This window comes from Diplodia corticola, assembly GCF_001883845.1.
Source record: "Diplodia corticola strain CBS 112549 chromosome Unknown scaffold6, whole genome shotgun sequence".
In the NCBI taxonomy this organism is placed as follows: domain Eukaryota; kingdom Fungi; phylum Ascomycota; class Dothideomycetes; order Botryosphaeriales; family Botryosphaeriaceae; genus Diplodia; species Diplodia corticola.
The window spans coordinates 545,406-569,869 of record NW_017971485.1 but is presented as its reverse complement, the minus strand read 5'-3'; the positions used below and the strand labels follow the sequence as shown (position 1 = coordinate 569,869).

At 58.4% G+C, this 24,464-nt stretch overlaps 5 protein-coding genes across 5 annotated transcripts; 3 read left to right on the top strand and 2 right to left on the bottom strand.

The window, feature by feature from the left end:
* Positions 1-3,059: 3,059 nt before the first annotated feature.
* On the bottom strand, positions 3,060-4,391 carry BKCO1_6000200 (p-loop containing nucleoside triphosphate hydrolase; the record flags this gene model as incomplete). Its single annotated transcript, XM_020277851.1, has 3 exons — positions 3,060-3,159; positions 3,212-4,179; positions 4,242-4,391. The coding sequence occupies 3 exons, from the start codon at positions 4,389-4,391 to the stop codon at positions 3,060-3,062; spliced, it is 1,218 nt and encodes a 405-aa protein (XP_020133720.1).
* Positions 4,392-6,762: 2,371 nt separating this feature from the next.
* BKCO1_6000199 (multicopper oxidase) lies at positions 6,763-9,026 on the top strand (the record flags this gene model as incomplete). The annotated part of the gene is made up of 5 exons (XM_020277848.1): positions 6,763-7,228; positions 7,282-7,300; positions 7,490-7,650; positions 7,705-8,819; positions 8,877-9,026. 5 exons carry the CDS (start codon positions 6,763-6,765, stop codon positions 9,024-9,026), a joined length of 1,911 nt encoding a protein of 636 aa, XP_020133902.1.
* A 1,103-nt stretch (positions 9,027-10,129) lies between these two features.
* Positions 10,130-17,290, top strand: BKCO1_6000198 (myosin class ii heavy chain; the record flags this gene model as incomplete). The annotated part of the gene is made up of 1 exon (XM_020277847.1): positions 10,130-17,290. One exon carries the CDS (start codon positions 10,130-10,132, stop codon positions 17,288-17,290), a length of 7,161 nt encoding a protein of 2,386 aa, XP_020133903.1.
* A 1,697-nt stretch (positions 17,291-18,987) lies between these two features.
* BKCO1_6000197 (allergen protein) lies at positions 18,988-20,385 on the bottom strand (the record flags this gene model as incomplete). The annotated part of the gene is made up of 2 exons (XM_020277846.1): positions 18,988-19,865; positions 19,959-20,385. 2 exons carry the CDS (start codon positions 20,383-20,385, stop codon positions 18,988-18,990), a joined length of 1,305 nt encoding a protein of 434 aa, XP_020133759.1.
* Positions 20,386-21,577: 1,192 nt separating this feature from the next.
* BKCO1_6000196 (uncharacterized protein) lies at positions 21,578-23,128 on the top strand (the record flags this gene model as incomplete). The annotated part of the gene is made up of 2 exons (XM_020277845.1): positions 21,578-22,448; positions 22,518-23,128. The coding sequence occupies 2 exons, from the start codon at positions 21,578-21,580 to the stop codon at positions 23,126-23,128; spliced, it is 1,482 nt and encodes a 493-aa protein (XP_020133760.1).
* Between the last annotated feature and the right edge of the window lie 1,336 nt (positions 23,129-24,464).

Genomic DNA, 24,464 nt, shown 5'->3' with positions numbered 1-24,464 from the left:
CGCCAACAGCCGAGAGATCCGAAAAAGCACTTGATCGTAACCGTGGGCCATGGCGAGTGCTTCGCCCATGAGACCTGCAGTGCCTTTTGGTAGGTGGGAAAGAGAAGCCAACACGAGCAAAGGGCTTGCGAAGGAGCGCGGTCGCTGAATACCCGTTTCTAGAATATGTGAGTTTTTGCCACAGGCCTCCAGCCTCTGAGCACAGAGACCGCACTAGCGAGGTCTCATGGCCAACTTCTGCAGTGAGATACTGACGATGGATCCCTCGGGAGAACGGACTTCCATGTTTGCCTCCAACAGGGTGCGAGACATCTTGATGGCACGCCCCTGGCATCCGGGGTGCCGTGAAACGGGCCAAAAACAGGCAGTGGGCAGCGGAAGAGGTGAAGCAACTCACAACGCATCGCCTGGAGAGACCCACCTAGATCATGCAATGGAGGGAATTTTGGCCCTGGCTTCTGCTTCGAACTTGTCGGAAGGGAGACAGAACTATTGTTTGCATGCATAGCGAACAGATCAGGCGAAGAGATCAGGCGCCGCAGCAACAACCAGCAGTGCGGCAGAACTGCATACTGATGTGCCGGTGCTGGGGAAAATGGCGTTGGTGGCGGTTCGTCATATTAGATGCTGGGCTGAACGGGTTCCACAGAAGCTCCAGCGCAGAAGTAGGCCTATCTGCCTCAATATATGTGCGTCTCAATTTGGAGCGTTCGCCGTGATGACGCGTAAGCCGAGCATAATCCGGAATTTCAAAAAATGCGCCTACAGGACCTGACGGCCAACCAGTTCAGCCTTACCCGCATTAGAAGAGTGCAGTTGATTCATTCTGTTGACAAAGCTTGCTCACCGCTTCAATCCTCTGCCGTGAAGCCGCCAGCCTTGCGCAGAGGTAGCCGAGCAAGCCGAAGGTGCATTCGTCGAAAAGCCGAACCCGACGCCATTTTGTTAGGCATGTAAGCGGGGTCATCGGCAGACGAACGTGCCACCGAGAGGAGATCCGAATGTCAGTTTTCGTCGACAGGACGTATGGAGTAATGGATGTCCATTGTTCAGAACACGTCAGTGCTCATTTCGGCGAGAGACGGACAAGAAGCACCCGATCGAAAAAAGCACCGGGCTCCCAGCACGTTGAGATGCGGCGATCTTGTTCGCCGCTTGTCGAACGGCTTCTTTGCTTTTCGCGCGTTCTCGGACTCGGGACGGCTGTGTTGGGTAGAACTGGCGAGCGAGTGCCCACAGTAGATGGGTACAAGGGCGATGTACATACATACCCATGTATAGACTTGCATTAGGCAAGCCTCCAATGGCATTCGCCTTCATAGCGTGTACGCTTCCGATATTGGCGCTACCATTGGATGTACAGTTGAATGTGGGGCACTTCGAGCCATGCCGCTGAACCCGTGAGTTGCTATGTGGCCGTCGCAGTGTGCAGCTGGGCAGGCGATGAACGCCCGTCAGCTCTGCTTAACCTATTAGATCATGCCAAAGAGCGAAGCTAACTCTCGCTTCGCTGACAGAAGAGCTTCGGCGGTGTGAGTGCTCGTAGGCGGCATCTTGCTGCGATCTTGACAAACAACAGTGGACCCGTTGGCATAAAGCGCATGCACCCCAGGGATTTGCTGCGATGCGCCGCCAGTTGGGAAATAGCCCGACGCGGCTGGACCTTGCTCTTGACTCCTTCCGCCCCACACGGCGCGGCGAGCTGGCAGCTCTTTCAGCCCCCAGATGGACAGGGCCAGATACAATGGTCGGTGGCCTTACGCGGAGAAAGCTGGATACCCCGACTGGCGATCGACATAGCAAGGTCGATCCTATTCGCATCCTTTCCAGGGCTTAAGAAAACGAAGAGGCGCTCCAACGGCGGAGGGCAGAGCGATGGCAAGCGAGAAGATGGCATGCAGCAGCTCGTTCTCAGCGCCGGGCACATGGTAGTGGCAGGCCAGGCTTCCGTCGCCGACCAACCCGAATACAAGCAACAGGGATGACAACCAAGACAGGCGGGTTCCGCGCCTTGGCGCGACGCCGCAGACGACGTTTTTCGGGCTAGGTGCCGCTCCGCCACGGCGCCTTCGTTCCAGCCCCCGTGGCTTGGCTTGAGTCGGCTATCCAACGTGCTTCCCATCCCGCCGTGGCATGTGCCGCTGCAGCCTGGATGGACTGAGCGGCCTGCGCTGGCTGACGGTGAGCGGCCGCCACAACACTGGACGGACAAGCACGGGGCTGACGGTGCGTTAGCCCCAACGGATGGCCCCAGCCTCAGAGAGCAAGCAAGCGGGCACTGCCAGGGTCGGGATCTGGGAAACGCCATTCGACTGCGTTGTCGGGCGACGAAAGGGTCTTCGCCGAGGCGCTGCTCACGCGGAGGCTCTCGCGCCTGGGAACCCCTGGAACAAGATACTTTTTCCCGGCGTAGTTTACGACGGCTTTAGATCGGCAGTAGCGGTGGTCAGACATTGCGGGCGAACGTCGCAAGGGTGACTCGGGCGCTCTGGCGTCCGGGAAGCGCGGGGGTGGAGGCCAGCTGGAGCTCCCGAAGGCTTGGCAGCCGAGTGCGCCGACATGCGAGGCGCAGTGCACGAGCTGTGAGGACAGGTGCCTGCTTCGGGTTCGTGAGCGAGCCGGAATCGAGGCGTGACGGCGGGTACACAACGCAGCATCGGGTGGCGTGGTGACGGACGCCGTGTAACTTGGGGAGAGGAGCAGTGGGCACGGGGGGCTTGGATCGTAAATTGTTTCCGCATCGCTTGTGGGCCCATAGGGCTGAGGATTCCTCGCTTGCGCGTGCGCGAAAACGGCAGGCATAACCACGCCATCACTTCCCCATCCAAAGCCACAAGCTGTATTGATTCTGCACTGCATCGCATCGTGTCAAACTTTCAGACAAAAAATGCATTTTGTGGCTAGCTGGAGCCACGTCTACCACTAGCGCCATCCTTGTGCTGCCCGCTGTACCGCAACAGGCGTTGATTCGTGGACTCATAAGGCTCAGAAGAAGAAGCTCAGCACTAACAAAACAGTAGGCCTCAAACAGGCATCCCCACTCGCCGCAATCAGATCGCCTATACCGCTCTCCACGTGGGCAGGGCGACAATGTGACCACCCTGGGACGAGCAGGCCTTCACTGACGCCGTCGGGGTCACAGTGGTCGTGTATGTCCAGCTGGCATGTGTCAATAATACAAACCAAAGCACAGTGGGAAGGGGGCACATACGTCTTGTAGAGAGTCTTGATAGCGGTAATGGTTGTGTACGAGATGCTCGTCCTCGTCTTCGTCGGCGTAGGCGCGGTGATGGTGGCGGTGGTCTTGCCCGAGTAGACGGTGCTGGGTGCAAGAGTGGACGAGACGGTCTGTGTAGTGAGGACAGTCTCGGTGGTGGTCGAAGGAGCGGCAGTATGAGTGACGGTCGTGTTGACCACAGTGTCTGCCGTGACAACGACCGTAGCCTCGTCAGGAGCGCGTTCGTCCAGCTCACGCTCGTTGAGACGCTCGGGAATCGACATGCCGCGCCTAAGGCGAGCCTCACGGATCATGCGGCGAGCCACGTTGGGGTCCATAGGCGTGTCGATGGCGTTGCGGACACGGACCGCTCCAGTCTGCAGTGCTGCGACGGAGACACGAGTGGGGGTGTATGTGCAAGTAGGATCGTGCTTGGAAGGCTTGGGCGGAACCGTGCAAGTGGCAGTCTTGGTCTTGGTAACAGTGGTGAGGCTCTTGGTCCACGATTGCCTGGTTCGGGTCTTGACCCATGTGACCCAAGACGTGACCGGCTTGGGAGTCACCGTCTTCTTCGCCGTGGCAGACGGAGAGGTGACGGTCTGCGTGTTCGGCACCGTGTCCGTCACCAGCAGCGTCGAAGTAAGGTTGGTTGTGAGTATAGGCGTTGAGGTGACATCCCATGTGACTGTGGAAGTGTAGGTGCTGGTGACCTGGGTACCAACAGTGAGAAATAGCTCACGCTGGTATGCGTATGGAGAGTCGTCAACGTTAGGTCCGTTGTTGCCGAAAACAACAATGAGCCAGTCTCCGCTGAACATCTGGTTCTTCAAGATCGGGCAGCTTGATAGCTGCGGAGTATCATCCGGCGTGACGGCAACGTCGGTGCAGATGTACTCGGTGTAGTTTGGGTCGACAAGGAGAACGTCGGCAGTCCCACCAGCACAGCCCTCGAATTCAGACACCTTGGAAAAACAGGTCAGGTACTGCATTGACTCCCGCTCTCGCTCTGTCGCCGGAAACTTACAGCAGTGAAGTTCTCTGCCAAGGCTTTGTTGATGAAGTAAGAGCCCTCGTTCTGGAAGTCAATACCATATGACACGCAGTCTGACAGGGCTCCAGGCACAGCGGCCAGAGCCGCTGCCAGGATACTCAGACGGGAACGAATGGAAGACATGAGAACAAAGATGCGGCTGCGGGACGAGTGCAGGTGAAAGCCAAAGCGACTGTGAGGGAGGATGCTACATGATGTCCACTGGGCCAGGTTGGCTTATAAGTGCGGCGAGCAGGCAGCATGCCTTCTCCGGGCCGTAGACAGCCTCTTCAGCTCGGCAGCATCCTAGAGACATGGCATACGAGGACAACCGACTCTGGGAGAGTCGATACTGCGGGAGCTCCACGCGACCTGGTCGCAAGAACCGCCTGCCTTGGCGAGAGGGCCAAAAGTGGAAACACTGGACTGATGGCGGGCATGGCTAGCCAGGACAAGCGCGACTGCAACGTTGGATGCAGCGCGGGAGGCAGTGGCTGCTCTCGTGAGAAGCGGCTTGGGCGGAGGTGGGTGCGTTGGACGCGATACGCGGGCGAGAGCTTGATGCGAGCGCGACGTCAACGAAGAGTTGCGAAGTGGGCCTGATGAGCCGCCGCGGGGCCGGCCAATGGGGCGCGGACTAACGTGGCGCCGGCGGGCAGGCCACTGGAGGCCACTGGCGGCCACTGGCGGCGATCCGCCGCCGCCGCCTGCCTATCTTTAGACAACCGCAAGTCATCGGGCAATGCTGGCCAAACTCTCCGCGCCCTTCGTTGCTGACGCCCGTGGCTCAACAATTCCCGATCGCACGCCCGCCGCGCCCCGCTCGCGAATGCCTGCTCCGTGTCAGCCCGCAGATATCGCCCGGCGCGCCCCATGCTAGCAGCAGCCGTCGCAAAATGCTGTGTCACCGCTTCTTCCGCCGCCATGGATTGACCTCTCCGCAAGGCGCCCGCCCTGCCCAAGCCTGTTTTCGTTCTCGGGCCATCTGCCTTGCCCTGCCGGCCCCCGGTCCTGGCTCAGTGCTGACCGCAGCCGTCGTTTGCCGTTGCTCGTGATCCTCCTGCTGGCATGGGACCAGTACTGCCATCGCATGGCCTTGCCCGCTGTGCGCCACGCTGCCCACGTCCTGATCGACTGGCCCCCGGACCCCACATGGGTTAGCGAAGGGGAATTGACCGGGCGTTCGGGATCGATGCTTGGTCCCCACCTGCTCGGGCTTTCCGGGCTGCCAAAGGCCGACCATCTTCACTACCCTTCTACACGTCAGAACGTGGCACTTGATGCCTGCCAAGACGCTCCGGCACCGCCCGCTACCACTATCTGCGATGCCGACAGTGCACTCTTCGGCTCTCCGTCTTTCAGCTTGGGTCACCGCTTTCCTGCATGAGATGTGATCTGGTTGCCACTTAGACTACTGAAAATTTGCACCGCCGTCGGTTTCAAGTCACGAAGGTTTGGCTCGGGAATCGTCACGTCTGCAGGAACGCCAGGAACAATGCCATTCCCGTGAGACAGCTTGTCAGCGGAAAGTTGCAGGTCAGCATATGCACGGCTCATCTGGAGATTTCTTCTGTCAGCAGCTCAACCAAGTGTTGCCTTGGTTTGCGAAGATGGGCCAACCGTCGGCCCCATCATCTTGCGGCTGATGCTCTAGCCGGAAACTACGCGGAAGCCTCGTTCGATATTCTTGCGTACAGAAATCACTTGACGGGGTAGCCTGAAGGATCTGTTGCGGGCGGCATTAGTGGGAGTCTTACAGCGGCTAGACGATGTGCCTGCGTCTGCCCAGACCATGCAGAGGTTGTCATTCGGCTGCCACATGTATGTGCAACCGAGCCCTTTGAGATACTAAAATAAGAGATCGTAAGCCGCCGGCTCTGCCAAGCTGCAACGGCACGCGGGAAGTCCAAGCCCTGACGGAGTGTGGCTGATGAAGATGCCAGGCCAGTCAGCGTGGTTAGCTGACCGACAGCCTACAGCTCCGCTCCGATTCCGCCTCAGGTCTTGGCTCAATTGCCAGAAGTGGACATGCCAGCGACTGAGACATGATCTTCCACCAATTTGAGTTCGCTCTTGCCATGCCACCCTCGTGTCCGGCCCTGGAACAGCCATCGCTACCGGCGCTCTGGGTGGGCCTCCCTGAGCTCGCGCGTGGCAAGGATTAGCTTGCGCTCATCGAAGTGTCATGGCCCCGTGGGCAGATTCGCTAAACCCTCAGCCGATCTCTGGTGTAGCTGCAGGTGCCGCTGTCCACCTACCGTGGGGGCTAATCCTATGCTCCCTTGCAATTTACACCACCCGTCTGTTCCACATTGGGACATCGTAGCCTTTAGCTGAAGTTGATGGCGACTATGTAAAGGCCTTCGAACCCACCATTAGTTCCATCATCACATTCACTTCCCAGCTCTCCTTTGAAGAGCATCTGCCGGAAGCTCCACGGGCTCAATCTTCTTCGGTCTTTACTCTCTGGTCGTTGGTAGCACTTCCTTGAACGGAAGCTTGCGTGCCTAGCGCCATGGTCTCACTCAAGCAAATCGGTGTCAGCCTGTTGGCATTGACTGCGCATACGCTCGCTGCGGCCCTCCCAGATGCTGGGTCTCCAGACCTCGTCGTCCGTCAAGCTACCACTACGGTAAAGTCATCATCGACTTCGACTACTGTGTCCGCTCCAGTCAGCGCTTCTGCATCAAGCAAAGCTTCTTCTTCTTCTTCCTCAGTCAAGTCCTCATCGACCACTTCCAAGGTCTCTGATGCGGCCTGCACCAACAGTCCCAGCACCAGAGGCTGCTGGAAGAATGGCTTGAGCATTGCCGCCGACTTCGACAACAAATACCCCACCACGGGAAAGACAGTCAAGTACACTCTTACTGTCACCAACGTCACCGACTGCAACACGTACATGAGCAAGGGTATCGGCGATGGCTTCTGCAGGCCGATGTTGCTCATCAACGAACAGTTCCCGGGACCTACCATCAATGCAGGTACGCGTATTACCAAGCCTTGAAGTAACGTAAGCACTGATCATGTTTCACAGAATGGGGCGACCAACTCGAGTAAGTGAGCGAACCGTCATGGTCTGAATTGGGAAGGTCAAGCGTCAGGTCTGTGCGCTGTACAAGCGTTGCTTGAGGCGCACGTTTAATGCACTTCAACGGTAGCGCTTGGGAGCGCGCTCACACCTCAGCTGAAGGCCGACACGGCTACGATTCTTCTCACAACCTTTAACTGACATGGACATTCAGGATCACTGTCGTCAACAATATGCAAGACAACGGCACTTCCTTCCACTGGCATGGCATCCGCCAACTGAACTCTTGCCAAATGGATGGCGCTAATGGCGTCACCGAATGTCCAATTCCACCTGGCAAGAGCTTCACGTACAAGTTCAAGGCTACGCAATACGGTCAGTCTTGACCTGACACCGGTTTTTCTTTCGTAAGCTTATAATCCACAACAGGCACAACTTGGTACCACAGCCATCACTCTGCTCAGTATGGCGATGGCATTGCTGGTGCCATTGTCATCAACGGCCCGGCAACGGCCAATTATGACGTGGATCTGGGTCCGGTCGCACTTACTGAGACGTACGACCAGACCGCATGGACGATGAACTGGCGGGCGCTTCACATCGCAGCTCCTCCAGAGCCTATCAACATCCTCTTCAACGGATCCATGGTAAACACCACAGGCGGTGGTAAGTACAACCTTATCACCGTCACCAAGGGAAAGACTTATCGTCTCCGTCTCATCAACATGAGCGTTGATACATTCTTTGTCTTCTCCATGGATGGTCACCAGTTCCAAATCATTACCTCCGATTTGGTGCCGGTCCACCCCTACAACGCCACCTCAATCATCATGGGCATCGGGCAGCGCTACGACATTGTCTTCACGGCCGACCAGCCAGCTAGCAACTACTGGTTGCGCACCCAGATTGCTGACTGCAGTAACAACGTGCTCAAGGGCTCGTCCGAAATTGTCCTGGGTGGTATTCTGAACTACGACGGCTTCGACAAGACGGATCTCCCGGTCACGACTAGTTCCACCATTGAGACGACGGCTTGTGTCAATGAGCCGTACACCAAGCTCATTCCCTGGTGGGAGACGATAGTTCCAAAGGACCAGTTCGCCGCTTCGCTCGAGGGAATCGACCTGACCTTCAACGGTGCTGCCACTCTTGAGAACCAGACCCTCGTGCAGTGGTACCTGAACGACAGCGCCATGAATGTCGATTGGGGAAAGCCGACCCTGCAATACTTTGCAGATGGCAACACCGACTACAAGAAGTCGATGAACGTCTTCCAGATGCCGGCTGAGGGCACGTGGTCCTTCTGGATCATCCACAATAACCTCGAGACCTTCGGGCTCGACCACCCTATCCATCTCCACGGCCACGACTTCTTCCATCTTGGCGCTGGCGTGGGTGATTGGGATGGCAACGTCGACGCGTTGACGTTCAACAACCCCATGCGCCGTGATGTCATGATCCTGCCCGGGTCGACTTCAGGAGGCTACCTGATTATTGGTTTCCCCGCCGACAACCCCGGCGCCTGGCTTATGCATTGCCATATCGTAAGTGCTGTGTACTACCTGAACCTTGGCCTGCAGCGCTGACATATGTATCTCTAGGCATGGCACGTCACCGATGGCCTCAGCCTGCAGTTCGTCGAGAACCCGGGGTCGTTCACGGGCGATCTCACGGGCATGAAGCAGAACTGCGCGAACTGGAATGCCTACGACCCGTACTACGAGAAGGAGGTGGGCGATTCGGGCTTGTAAGGGGAGGGTGTGGCGCAGTGCATGTTTTTCTTTCTGTTCTGGGATGCGTCTCCTTTCGTGGGAAGACGCGGACTTTGTCTGTTGTAAGTTTTGGCGAGGGCATTACGACGGCGTTGATTGCGGGCATGGACGGCGGGTGCGCGAGACGAGGCAGGAGATAGGCGAAATAAAAAAGCACATGTTATCTCGATGCGAAGGGGCTCATGAAATGTGCTAAGATTGCGGCGCCTCACGCCACGGTGTTAAGATTGCGGACTCACGACTGGTACGAGGAAGCGTGTGGCGCACGAGGCCCGAATCCGGGGAGAATAGCGTGCCTTGGGGGGGAAAGGGAAAAAATCGATTGGATCACCATGACGCAGCGGGTTTAATTGGGCCGAATGGTGGGCGCCTGTGCTGTGGGTGGTGTGGCACGGTGGGAGCGATCGACCGGCAGCACTGGGCGTCGCGTGGGAAGCATTTCGCTTAGCTGCGATCCGAGTCTGAGCTGTGCTGGCGTCCGAGCATTGCGGGCACGCGGGCACGCGGGCGCGTCGCTGGTCAGGCTTGCCAGCGCAGACGCGTTTCACGTCCGAGGGCTGCGAGCGCCGTGTCGCGGCGCGGGCAAGGTTCCCCAGGCCTGGCTGGAGAGCGGCCGCTCCCGTTCTGCGGCATGAGTGGCTTGACAGGCGGGCGACAGCCAATCAGGCGCCCGTAGCGCAGGCGAAAACGTGACCGCCTGGAGCTAGGCTGAGCCCTGCCCTAAGCCGGCTCCCCTTAACAAGCCTGTTGTTCGGCGTCACCCTCAGAGCCAGGCCAACACATCCCCATCTCCGCACCCCCGTCAATTATGGTCAAGGCCCGTCTGCACGCGTCTGGAGCTGCTCGTGCCATCGCCGCCGACTCCATGTCCCTCTTTTAGCTCTGTTAGCTGAGAGCGCGCATTCCTTTTGTCCCACTGGTGCGCTAAGCCTAGGCGTTCGACGTGGAAAACTATCCTTGCAGCACCGCTCCCACGACGCGCTGCGTCCTGGAACGCGAGCATACCAGCAACACCGCCCCCCGCCGAGCCCAAGCCTCCCATTGCGGCCCTGCTCTAGCCTCGCCGCGGCACTAGATGTTGGATGCAAGCTCAACGCACCGAGACGCCGCCTCCCCGCTCTTCGCCTCCGCCGGCTGTCGTTGCTGAGGGCCCCCCACGCTCCCTCAAGATCGACACCGCGGTCGCCGCGTCGCCTGCGCGTTCTCTTGAGCCCTCTCCCACCCAGACCCTCGGCCACTCGAGTCCTGAGCTCCCCCCGCTCCCGCAGCTGCCGTCGCTGGGCGGCATCCCTCGCACGCCGCACACCGCCCAGCCGAAGCGGCCCGCCGACCAGTCGCATTTCTACACCGCCAGCTGGGGGTCGCCGTACCAGCAGCCCTCGCCCGAGTTCCACACAAAGTCCCGCCGCCACAACAGGGACACCTGGGCCCTCGATCCCGAGCCCGACGACCCAGACTCGCCGCGCTTCGGCCTCGATCATCTGATCCCGAATCGCCTCGAAGACAACGAAGAGCCGAAGCTCAAGTTCAACCTCGAGCACTTGCTGCCGAAGCGCCTGCCGTCCTTCCTCACAAAGGACTCGGCCGACCCCGCCACGCCCACCAAAGCCCCCAAGCTTTGGCCCGACTTGACCGCCGAGAAGACTCCGGTCCCGCCCGCCGCCCACGCGAAGCAGAACCCGCAGCTCTTCTTCCCGCGCGAGCCCACCGAAGGTTGGATAAAGCAGTTTCTGACCGGACAGTGGCAGTCGGAGAAGGCCAATTGGTGGAGTGACGGCTCGACTGACGAGGACTCTGACGAAGGAGACGCCGGCGAAGCGTCGCAAGACGGCCAGACTAAGGTCAAGGACAAGAAGCGCAAGGCCAAGAAGGGACACAACCCGAGGAAGAACAACCTTACGCTGAAGCAGGCCGATTTCTGGGCCCATTTCGGCCAGAAGGGAAAAGAGACGTTCGAGAAGATGCTCGCCTCGCGGTTCGCGGATACTCCCCCGGCGATGGAGCCTCCTGCGCCGGGACCAGGACCAGCACTATCACCATCGCACCCCGAGCCGGAGCTGTTGGGTGACCAGGACGGCGAGTTGAAAACCGAGGTGATTTTTGATGCGGAATCAAGAAGTCTCGCGAGCCGTGGCACCGAGGAAAAGAGCTTAGAGGAAAAGCCGCCCCGGCCAATATCAAAGGACGGGCCGCCTCCACCTGCCAAAGCTCCCTCAAAGGCTCCGTCGCCGGTGAACGACGCCCCGCCGCCTCCACCCCCAAAGGCTGCCCAGCCTGCGCCTGTGCCAGCACATGCGCCTGTGCCTGTCAAGGCTGCTGATCTTCCCGTGAAACGGCCAAAGAAGCGTGTGCTATGGAAAAACAGGAACATCGTCATTCAGATACCGTATGATCGTGAAAGAGGGAAGGAGGGTGGTCCGCCACGGCCTCTATCGCCAAGAGAGGTGCAGGGCCGCCTCAAGCAGTTTGAAGAAGCGGGGTTGAACATCCATGGCTTTGATACCAGCGATGAGAACGGCTACATCGCGCAAGGTCTTGCTCAAAACCGTGAGATATGGCCAGATCCTGCTGACGACACACACCAATGGCGTACAACTCATACGACCCGTGTTTCAATTCCCGACAGGGCTGAGTGGGACAGATACGTTGCGTTCTTAACGGAGCAGAAGCTGGCTGCATTGGGCGTGACTCTGAGTGCGCCCGAAGAGGAAATAGTAGATAACCCCATGTCTCGGTCGGCTTCGGCCCAGCAGTTCGCTGGTGGACCCGGCTTGGCTTTCTCGCCGCCACCTCAGTCGATCTCTGTGGGCACCCAAGGTTTCTCCACGTTTTCTGCACCCTTCTCGCTTCCATCCGGCCCGTCTCCCGGTATCCCTGGTCACATGTCGAGGACGTCGATCGCGTCGCCGATTTCTCCATTCGGCGGTCCTCAGAGGCCCACCGGTCACCTTCACAGGCATTCGACTTTCGCGTCGCCGTCTCTGCCCCAGCAACCAACTCCTCCGTTGACCGGCTTCTCCCCTTCGCTGTTCCTAGCGCAAAATGGTGGAACCCGCGGCGCTTCGCCTGCCATTCCTACTAGCGCCCCGGGCCAAGACATGATGTCGCCTGTGTCGCCGTTTACGAACAATGCCCAGATACATGCCCAGTATCCCTTCCCATCTTCTACTGATACTTTCTCGCAAATGCATCAGCAACAGCAACAGTTGCAGCAGCAGCTTCTCCAGCAGCAGCAGCAGCAGATCATCAACAACAGACCCCATCTTACTTTGGAGGAGTTGCCTGAGGAAGATGCTGAAGAGGATATCAGGCCTCAGACTCCGGAGCAGACCAACAATGGCCCGAGCCCGAACATCGTCGTTCCTACTCCGCGGGGCAGCCACCGCCACAACATCAGCCAGAATCTTGAAAGGGAGATCCGCGATGCCGAGTACCACCTCGAGGAGGCCATCAACCGCCAACTGGATGAAGATGGCGAGTTTGGCCCTGGAAACAGATTTGGGATGCACAGCCCGCCCAGCAAGCCAACTCAGACGAATGGCAATGCAACGATGTGGCAGGGTTCCAATGGCATTCAACATCAGTCGCAGAATAGGCAACAAAGCTATGGTGGCCCTGGCTACCAAGGCAACCATGAAGACGACGATAGGACCAACATCTCCGACGTTGAGACCAACCCTAGTATTGAGGGTCAGAATGACCAGTCCACCGGCGTTTCGTCGTCGCACACCACCTTCGCCAGCTCCAACCTTAACACCAGCCATCACGTCAGCCACTCCAGCCAGGGCTCTGCAACATCTAAGCTCAACGTCCAGGCACCCGAGTTCAAGTTCCCCTCTGGTCCGTCATTCAATCCGACCGCACAGTTCAGCCCTAGCAACGCCAACTTCACCTTTGGCCCGAACTATCAGCAGGGCCAGCAGGGCCAGCAGGGCCAGCAGGGCCAACAACAGCAGCCTGTTGAGGAACGCCCTCCTCCCAGCCGTGGAAACACCAAGCTTCACGCTGCGGTGCCCAGTTTCGTCCCGTCTTTCAAGCTGGGTGGGTTGGGCTTGCCGCAGCCGCCGGTCGTTCCTTCCATGCCGGCTAGTACCATGCCCAGCTCCACTTTCGACTTTGCTGCCCAAGGGCCCGCGTTCAAGCCCGACGCTAACGCGTTCCAACCGGATACCTCTGTGCAGCCCAGCGGCTCTTCTCAGGACTCCGGCAAGCTGTTCAACATCGATATCCAGGAACAAGACATTGTCAAGCCCGCTAAGCGAAACAAGGCCATTCCGATTATCAAGCCCGATCTCCAGCAACTGCAGCAAATGCAGCAGCAGCAACTGCAGCAGCAGGAACAGGAGGAAGAGGAGTTGTTCGATGAGCATGGTCGTCCTATGCAGGCCGAATGGCGGCAGAAGAGGGCCCGTCAGAACGTTCGCGAGGGCGACGCTGAGCCTATGTTCGCCACTCCCCGCGTCGTTCCTTCCAACGCCCCGCCTCAGCCGCTCGGAGATGCGATGCAATCGCAGAACTTTGCCTACAGGGACAGGATCAGCCCTATACCCGAAGGCAAAGAGAACAGGACGCCGACGCCCAATGGTATTCAGCGCCAGTTGACTCCATTCAAGCCAAGGGGCCCGCAACAGCAGAACGAGGGCTATAACGTCGACTTCAACAGGGGCCACATCACCAACCAGAACAGCATCGACCTCAACGAGGCTCAGGAGCCATTCGACTTCAAGTTTGGCGTGCATGTCACAAAGCCTTCGACAGACAATCATGAGGCGCAGCAGGCCGCTGCTGGTTTGCGCCAGTTCAACCCCAGCCCTGCTGCCACAAACGCGAACAGCTACCAGCCCAGTGAAGGTGGTTCTTTCATGACTGCCATGGAGAACGGCAAGAACCAGGCAGGAGATGGCGACTTTGAGGAAAGACCTACGTTCAACGAGATCGACGAGATCATGAGGGCCATGAATGACCAGGGATCTGAATTTGGCGTGATCAGGGAGTCTCCCGGATGGAACCGCTCAAGCCCCCTGCCCAGACCCCCGTCCAACTCGCGGCCCGCTCAAGCCCTGTTCAGGAACGACGCACTCAGCCCTGCACCTCAACGGACGCTGTACGCACCTCCGCACAACGACGGTGGTACTTCATCTGGCCAGGACCCCTTCAGCGATTCCAAGGCTGGCTTGGCCTACGAGTCACCTGTGCATAGACTTGGTGGCGACAATGTTGCTGTCAGCGACTGGGATGACATCGTCACGACCGATGAAGAGGGCAAATTCAAAGAACGGCGCGGGTTCTTCGATTCTCGCGTTGATGGCCTCATTGACAACGTGTTGCAGAGCCGCCTTGGTCCTCTCGAGAGAAGCATCCACAATATCAAGGACTCGATCTCCGCTATGGCTATGATGCGGACCGGTCGTCGCAGCTTCTCGGGTGAACCTGGCGAAAGCGACGCTGACGATGAGGATGACGACCTCGCCTCACAGCACCGCAACCGCTCGCCAGGCAAGAGCCGTAAACTCGAGAAGATCAAGAACGCCGTCGTGGAGGCTTTGTCTCAGGCTACCATGCCTCCTGCCCCGTCGAAGTCGCCCGGCATTGACATTGCTGAATTCTACCAGGCGCTCGCGGATCTGAAGATGTCGATCGCTCGTTCTGCTGCCACCGGCCAACTTGATGACTTCCGTGAGATCATGGACGAAGCACTCAACCGGCAGAGCACCGTCCTTTCCCAGAAGCGACAGCAGGAGGCCAATGCCGAAGCTGCGGCTCGCATCGCGGAATTGGAAAGGATGGTCGACGAGTTGCAGCAGCGCATGGAAGTCACAATTGAGAGCCGCAAGATCGCCGAGCGCACCGAGGACGACGCGCAGCGTAAGCTGGCTTTGACTGAAGAAGAACTTCTTCTCCTTCGAGCCCAAGGTCGGGACGACGCCAACAAGATCCGCGCTCTGAACGAGGAGTCACATGAGCTGAAATTGAGGCTCGGATCCTCCGAATCTTCCCAGGAAGAGCTCCGCCGGCGTCTCGTCACGCTCGAGACGCAGAACGAAGCGCTCGAGGCTACGCTGGACGAGTACCGCTTGTCCAGCAAGAAATGGTCGGACGAGATCAACAAGGCTAACGAGGACAACGAGCAGCTCCGCCGCTCGATCAGCACGCTCGAGGGTCAGAACCAGGAGTCCATCCGAGGCCGCGAAAAGATGCGCCACAGGCTTGAACAACTGCAGAAGGATCTGGTGTCGGCTACCACCCATGTCGCCGACGAGAAGGCTCGCTGGGCAAGGCAAGAAGAGGAGCATACCAAGAAGTATGAGACTCTTCGGGCCAGGATCGAGGCCGAGGCTCGTACTCGCGAGAGGTTCGAGAGGGAGATGGAGAGGCTGGAGGGCCAGGAGCGCGAAGGCATGCGCATGAAGGTTATCTTGGAGCAGACTCAGAGACACAATGCCAGCATGGAAGAAGCCATGAACAAGCTTCGCATGGAGAACTCCGAGTTTCAGAAGAGGGCCGAGCGCTTCGAGCGCGAGTTCCACGAATCGAGAGAGATTGCTCGTGCGGAGATCAAGCGTATCCGTATGGCCATGGAGGCCGAGCTCAACGCTGCCAACAGCCAGGTCAACGTTGTGCGCTCCGAGCTTGAGAGCGAGAACACCAGGCTTCGCAACGAGATCGACCAACTCCGCATGGACCGCGATACTGAGAAGGCCAGGCATGAGCTTGTACTTGAGAGTGAGGCAGATGCCAAGCGTGATGCTCTTCGTGAGGCCCACGACGGTAGAGACCGCGCCCTCAGGGATCAGCAGCACCGTTACGAGAAGGCTATGGAGGACCAACAGCAGCGGTACGAGAAGACGATGGAAGATCAGCAGCAGCGGTACGAGAAGGAAATCAGCATGCTCGAGAAGCGTTATGCCGAGAAGGTCGAAGACCACCAGCAACGCTACGAAAAGACGATCGAGGACCTCCACCGCCAGCACAACCGCGACTTGGCCAATGCCATCGAGGACAAGCAGCACAACGAGCAGACGCTCAACGACCGTCTCGCTCTCGCCGACGAGAAGGTGGAATTCATGCAAGACAAGATCATCCACCTCGAGGAGAAGCTCGAGGTTGCCAAGTCTGCGGCCCACGCAGCTGCTGTTGCCGCTCAGTCATCCAAGAGCCCTGCTCCCCTTTCAGAGCACTCTCTGCCCAGTGCTGCCGAGAAGGTGTCGCCCCAGGCTCTCCGCGAGTCGATCGCCGTTCTTCAAGAGCAGCTGCAGGAGCGCGAGGAGCGCATCGAGTCGCTCGACCAGAAGCTGTCCGAGTTCGACGGCGACGCTCCGCAGAGGCTCAAGGAGAAGGAGACGGAGATTGGCTGGCTGCGCGAGCTGCTTGGTGTCCGCGTCGACGACATCACCGACCTCATCAATTCGCTGGCCCAGCCTGCCTTCGACCGCGAGCAGGTCCGTGACGCTGCTATCCGCATCCGCACCAACTTGCAGATGGAACAGCAAGAGAAGGAGCGTCTCATCTCGGGCGGCCAGACATTCCCTGCGTTGGCAAGCCTCTCCAGCTTCGCCTCGCCCAAGGCTGCCCAGCTCGCCGCCGCCATCGGCAACTGGCGCAAGGGCAGGGAAAATGCCAGCGCCAGCAAGCTCTCGCGTGCTCCCTCAGCTGCCGACAACCACGAGCAGACGCCTGTCAAGAACCCCAACCCCTCTGCTGGCTTCCTCGCCGGCCTCATGACCCCACCCGCCTCGCAACTTCGTCGCACCCCCACCCCCTCGACCGGCCGCCGCGCGCGCGACCGCGAATCTTTCTCCTCGTCCACCTCCGCCCGTGGCTTCCCCGTCCTGGGCAGTGTGACGCAAGGCAAGCAACGCGCCGGCTCCTCGCTGAGCCACCACCATTTCGACCATCACCAGCTGGCAACACCGCCCGGCTCGCGCGGCGGCACCGGCCTCCTGACCAAGAGCGCGTACGACCACGACGCGCCGGACAGCACGTTCAGCCCCAGCCAGTTCCACTACGACGAGGAAACGGACGGCGACGAGGCATACATGTTCCACCAGCAACATCAGCATGGGCACGACGTGAAGATGATGATGGACAACCGTCCTGTGGACGAGAGGTACGGGATCGGCGTCGCCGTCAGCCCGGACTTGGACGAGGGGATCCATGTTGGCGCGGTGCCGCACATGCAGTTTGAGCCGTTTGGACCTGGATCCGGGTTTGGGCATCATGGGCATCAGGAGCGGCATCAGTGATGTGGGGATTGAGCCTGTTGAGCCGAGCTAAGGATGTCGCAGTTGATTGACTGGGTGGTGGGAGGTGTCGTAATCGACGGGGGTCAAGATTGGAACTAAAACGCACATTTCTTTTGTTATCTTTCTTTTTCTTGTTGATTGTTTTGGTACGTTATGGCTTTCCTAATTTGTCTCTCGCTCACGCACACACACACATATGAACTGTACACTGGAGTACAGCAGCTTCTGCAGGCCTCGTTGGCTTTGCGTCCATTCTTTTGTTTTGTCTAGGGGTTGTCTCTTGTTTTTCGAATCCTCTCTCCTATTACAAAGTTGTAACAACGCTCCTGTTGTTTGTGGTTTTGGCTTTTTTTCTGTTTCTTCCTGGCTACCACCACACTTCTGTTCATTATTCAGGCAAGCAACATTTAAAAAAACCAAAACCGAACTTTTTTTTTGGCGTTTGCAAAACACGTCGACCTTTTTTAGATACCCCCGAGAAGGAGGAAGAAGGAGAAGTTGAAAAAGAGGAGGGAAGGAAGGATTAATCATTTGCTTTTTTTTTTTTCGTTGCAGTTGTTGTTAGTCGTTGTTATTGTTGCAGTCCTTAATAGTACACGCGTCGCCGCTGAAAGACAGAAAGAATGATATGATTATTAGTTGGTATTTTCGTCGTCGTTGTCTTTTCTATCACTTGATTGATATTGTTCTTTACTTCTCTCCATTTGAATGGAGGCTTGCATGCGTTGGTGGATCATTTTCTTTTTTTTTTAAAAAAAAAAAGAGCTTTGCTGTCGCCATGCGGGTTTTCATTCGCTGCTCCATGAAAAATTTGCTGGTGGTGGTATGGGCGAGTGAGTATTGATGTTTTCTTTCCTTTTTCATTCTTCTTTTGCTGTACGGGTGCTTTTGCATGCTGCGTATGAACGTAGGTATGTTCTCCTCTCTCCCTCCCTCCCGATATTTTGCTTCTTCAGTTTGCCCCCTCACGCAGGAGAAGGCAGTTACATCCTTCGCTAGGGTGTGCACGAAAGGAAGGCAAAAAATGTTCTGCTAACCAACCAACCCCCTGCCTGCGATGCCGGCAGTCTTGAAACTGCGGAGACGACCGCGCGACACACGGTAGGTGCCAAGAAGATCTAGTGGAAATGAACTGGTTGTTGTCGAAGCACTTATTAGCAGCCGGCTACTTCTAGAAGCTCACGCGGTGTAAGTGGTTGATACGTATATATTTTGCGTCTGCTTTAGCGAATTCGATTGACTGAGAGATTGTGTACCGTGCTAATGAGTTATCATCGAAAATACCTTTTCGCCATTCTCGATGCGACTGACACTGTTTACTTGAGGGGCCTCTTTTACACCATCCATACCCACGCGCAATCGATTTTCGGGCGAGGAGAGAAGCAGGCATAAAGTCAGGCGTACCCACCAACGCGACAGATCTGGTATTGTTCGGAGCTTTTCCACGCGATGTAAGTAAAATTGTGACGTAAAGCAGACAACTTAGCCATCCGAACACGGTAAGCTCTCGCCCATCGTGGCACACACTCAGTGCATTCAACACATTCTTCATGCACAGCGAAAATCACAGCTCAAACAGTAGACACGATGAAGTGAAAAAATGGTAAACTAATTACGCACTCGTAACACATTACACATACACATGTCGAACACAGTCAGTCAATCCATCAACACCACATTCTCACACAATCAACCCCTTAGTCCATGATACCCTTCTTTCCATCGCCATCCGTATCCTTCAGCGGGTTCAGCCGATCCAGCAAACTGGGCTTGCTCGCCGTGCTGCTCTCCGTGTTCGTCCGCTCCGCCGGCACCGCGCCATATTCGTCACGACGGCCACTGCCAACACCGCTACCGACGCCACTGCCAGTCAGGCCACCACCACCAGCGCCCCTGCCAGCACCGGTGCTGTGCTGCGGCGTGCGGCCGGTGGTAGCGGCGCCCGATGTGCCGGTGGCGCCAGTCGAGCCAGTGGTGGGAGACACGCCAGTGCCGCGCTCGCGCTCGCGCTCGCGCTCGAGACCTTTCTCGACGGCGCCGCCGACACCGCGACCGCCGGTGGTGGTGGAGGACGTGGTGTCGCGGTCGAAGTGCGTGCCGCCGACGCCGGACTCGCGCTCCTTGTTGTGCTGGTGGTGCTGGGTTGCAGCGGCGGTGGCGCCGGCGACGGTGCCGGTGCCGAGGGCGCCGCCGCTGCTGCCGTGCTCGCCGTGACGACCGCCGTGGTAGGCGGAGGTCGACGTCGGGACGGGCAGGCCGGAGCCGGTGGTGCCGCGGCCGTGGTCGCCGGCGATGCTGTGCTCGCCGCGGAGTGCACCGGTCTCGCCGCGGGTGCCGTGCTCGTGGCGGCCGACACCGTGCGTGCCGCCAATATTGCTACCAGCGCCACCAATGTTGCGCGGCTCACCCTCGAAGCCGTCATAACGCTCCTCGCGGCCGGTCAGCACACCACCCTGACGACGGAAGTCATCCATGCTGACGGCGGGGAGCGCAGAGGTCGAGTGGTGTTGGGCCGCGTTGTGGTGGACTTCGTGGATAGGGACGGTGGTGTGGACTACGTGGGGTTCGATGGTTTCTGTGATGGTGACGTATTAGTGATGTAGATCGGGATTACGTCAAACGATCGTCGTGAGGATCTGGGGTGTGGGGAACGAGATGTTTGACTTACCCTTCTGCACCACGGGCTGGATCGTCTCATGCACGTGGTGGTGGACGTGCTCGCCCGCGACTTGTGGCGCGGCGGAGCGGGTGTGGTGCTCATCATGCCGGACCGATTCATCCTTGAACTGCGCGGCCTCCTGCTTCAGACGCTGCTCCACCTCGCGCTCGTTGCCGTGGTCGAACTGCCGGTGCTCAACACCAGCGAGATTGTGGTGATGCTGCTCAGGAAGCACCTCGCGATCCTGAACGGGCTGGACAGCAGTGTGATAGTGGTCTTGGTGGATTTCCTTGTCGATGGCGGTGGTGACGTTCTCGTGCTTGGAAGGCTTGACTGTCTCGTGCTTGACGGCAGGATTGACCCTCTCGTGAACGGTGGTGTCATGGTGGCCAGACTTGGACATGAAGTCGGAAACGGCTGCCTTCGCTTTCTCCATTGTTGCGATAGTGTGGATGGTAATGGGTAAAATCGGTAAAGATACAAATAAGGGGGGTTGAGATGCCTTGAGAGTGTTGAGTGTGGATGAAGTACCCAGTACAGGCGACAGCACGACTCTTTTAAAGAAGCCAGGGAGTCGGCATGCAGACACTCGTCATCGATGCTCATACATCATAAGGGTTCGGTGACGATATACCGAGAAAGTGTATGCGCGGACGTCGACCTAGATGGCCGGATTAGGAAATTGTCAAAGCCACAGTGTGGCCATCTCTCTCGATCACGTCTGGTTCGCAAGCATTGCGCAAATCGTACGCTACGGGGCTCCGGCAGGCGACGGAAAGGGCGCGAGCACTAAGGGATAGCCGCAGATCGACTAGACGGACTGTGGGAATAGTTGAAGCGCCATCGAATGAGGTGAATAGTCGTATGTCAGTGGACCAGGCACAGGGATCGCCAAAGCTGGCAGCACCAATGGCAAGGCGGAATGGTGTGCATGCTTGTCGTCGATTAGTAGATCAGCTTCAAGTGGGGATCCCAGCTGAGCGTTGGCGTGGAGGGTGGGGACGCGCCGGCGGTGCGTGCTTGTGTCATCATCGCGGGACAGGCCGCTGGCTGCGCTGTCTGTACCCATCGACCTGGAATGCTTTCAGCTCCCTCTGCACATCACCACGGCACGCGCCAGCGGCCCAGCCACCCCGTCGGGCCACGGCGCATATCCACGGTCGAGGCGCTGGTTGTCCTGGACGACGCCGCTGAGTGGTCGATTGTGTGGCTGAACGCTAGTGATGTCATCATCAACCGCTCTTTGCATGCTTCGAACTTCCCCCTTCCGGCCGTCGTCCTGAATCCCAATGGCGTGAGCAGTGCTATGACGAACGGGCGGCTGCGGGGTCGCTGCATCGTCAGCTCCCACGCGCGATTCTCTGCCGTTCGACGATGTGCCAGCCCATTCGCCCAACTCCTTGCAGCGTCGCTCAGCCCTCTCCACTCTCACCACACCAATCTCTGCGCTTTGAGGCCTCTGCAGGGAGCTCCGAATGGGTGACGCTATCAAGCGACTCTTTCACAGGCGGGATGGGAGCACAGACAAGGACTCCAAGCTATCCCGCGTCCCATCCGTCCATTATCGCGATGCCGCCCAAGGGACTCCACCACGTCGAGGAAGTCTGCCACTGCATGGAGACCGGTCAATGACTGGTCATCGCCCACTCAGCTCACCCGCCGCCCCCAAGCGGCCTGCGTCGGTTGGATCGAGCCAACAATCCCGTGCACACCGGAATCGACTGAGGAAAGCCGCTTCGGACGCATCGCGCAAAGGCCGGCCCAAACCTCTCTGGAAAAAAGAAGACGGAGACGTGGGAAACTTGGAGAAAATGTCGCCCCCTCCTCTGCCCGGTACAGCTGTAACGAGTGATGATGCCAGGCACGGGAGCGGTGCTGGGGACAGTCTTGCTGCGAGGCAACTATCTGCTGGAAGTGAGAGTTATTACGGGGATGATGTCACAGAAAACGCACTGTCCGATTCCTTCCCCAGTCCTCCTGCAGCACCAGTCAGAACCGCACTCGCTGGTGATGGCGCTAGAGAAAATGCGGCCCGGAATAGGTCCAGCTACCCGGCTCCATTGTCGGTTCCTTCAAAGGGGCTCAATCCGCACGACGTGGTGAACTACTCTTTAGAGGAGGACACTTTGCCTCCATCGAACCAATCGAGGGGAGACAACACTCAATCCAGGCTCTTTCTGGATGACTCAAGCGATGAGGAAGACAGCGGGGAGACCCAAGAAACCCAAGTAACGCCGAAGCGGAACAGTGGAGGGTCGCTCAGGAGGAAGAGAGCATATTCTCACGGCCTGCGCGACTTCAGTAACCCGAAACATCGATGGAGTGTGCAAGAGCCCGTGGAGGGGTACCACACGCCGGACGGCATACCGGGTGGATACAACGGAGGGAGCGGCCAGCGGTCTTACCTCATCGAAGACAGTCCGGAGCCACCGAGCCTTGAGGGGGTGGTTGACTTGAGGAAGACTGAAGACACTACCTACCACTCACGGTATGCCCCAGGTAAACTCGCCTAGGCCCTGTAGATATTGTGTGTGAAGACGCTTCGCTGACAACCCATCTCTTAATTAGCTGTTACCCACGAAACGATACAACCAGAGGTGCACGAAATCCGCGAGGAGCGAATTTTTCGAGAGGTCCATACGCATGATGTGTTTCATCGCATTCTTCCAATAGTCGACGTGGAGGTGTTACCAGCGCGCCATTTCCTGCGCAACGAGGTTGGTGGGCTTCAGGAGATTCCCGAAGAACAGATTCCTGGACGCAGCTCCGACAACCGAGCAAGGAACTGGTTAGTCGCCGAGACAGTGTCCAAACGAAGAAACGATGCGACGACAAGGACCCCTCGTAAATTCACAGCTCGGGCATTCACGGGCACGGAAGGTGACGAGGTGAAGTACATGACAGAAGAGGGATTCGAGAAGACCGAGACCACATGGGTGCACCATCCGACCATCGAAACGGGTGCCAGGGACTCTGGACAGACGGAAGCATTGTACGTGCCTTCGCCGAACGCAGGCAAACACCAAGATGCGAGCGATGAGGCACCCAAGTCACTAAAGGACCTCGCTGGTGGAATTCGAGATGTCCCGTTTGCCGAATGCGCTGAATTTGAGGCGGCAAACGAGCAGATGAAGACACTGCACATCAAGAGCGATTCTGGTGTTGGACGGATACAATGATACCTATCTGTAATGTAAGCACTTTGAGCGTACAACAAGCACTGCGGGTGGTTCAGGAGGGAGCGACATGTTGACGGACGGGTGATGGTTCGCGGACGGTAGGCTTGGTGGTATGAGGCGGCCGTGCGGTGCGGAGGCGCAGCGTTGTCACGGCGACTGGGGGTGCGCGCTGCTCCAAGCTCGCTGACCGTCTGGGATCTGCTTGCGGTTGAGCTGTATTCCGGATGCAAGGCCCGAAACCAGCAGGAAGGAAAATGCAGCTGTACTTGTTGAACACCAAGACCGAGAGAGCCCGTGCCGTCACTGGTGGATGATGTTGCAGGGACAGTGAGGGTCTGTCTCGGCTGCAGATTAATGTTTCCCTTGAGATTAATCACACACAGAGTGCAGAGACAGCTGGGATGGCGGCAGGAGCGCACGGTGATGTTGCTGGATGCAGTGGGCCGCCGCCTCGATTTCCGCCTGTGAGCGCACCGTGACGTCTGTAAGGCCGGCCGTCGTCTCGTAGGCCCGACACAACGCAGGCGAAAGCTCTTCTCAGCACTGCTGTAGCTCGCAGCAGTCTAGAGTTCGTATTTTGCTGCTGTGCTGGCGCTGGCGCTCGGGGCGGTCCTCACGGCGCAGCGGGCGACAACGGCGACGGTGTGAGAGGCACGGGCGGGGGATTGTTGAGAGAGCGACAGCAGGGCAAACACGCTCAAGCTCGCGGTCCGGGCTGGTACGGGAGTGGAAGGGCCAAGCACGACGAGAAGGTGCCAGTGGGTGGCCGCTGGCTATTTTTGGAGTGCGCCCGATAGCCGAACACGCGCACTTGGACGCCTTTCCCGCGCCGCCACCGCCCACATGCCACCTGCCTGCCTGCTGTCTCTCCACGCGCTTCCGACGCTGCTCCTCGTGACACTGCCCCTTCCTTCGCCTGCTTGGGGTTACGGCGCTGCGAAGAGGATACCACGCGCCAGTGCCACCTCTCCGAGCGGGCTTGCTCCTGCGGCCCCTGCAGCCCGACTGCGAACTGTGGGGAAGCCCATGAAGAGCACCCCGGCTCACCGCCGATGATCGCTTGCGACGGTCGAGCGAGAGGCGGGGAATGCAGCTGTCTTCTCGTATTTACCTCGAGCAACGAGACCATCGGATGATGGACTGCTCCGTGCAACCCCTCGAGCTGTGCGCCCCTCTCCGGCTCCGTCTTGTCTTCCGCCAGCTTCCACCCACCTGCGGCAGGTGCCACGAGCGCGACACCGGCCCAGGTAAGCCGATCCCGCCCGGAGAGAAACGCACCAGTCTCACTCGATCGCGGCTGTACACCCCAAAGGGCTGAGCCAGATGAGAAGCTACA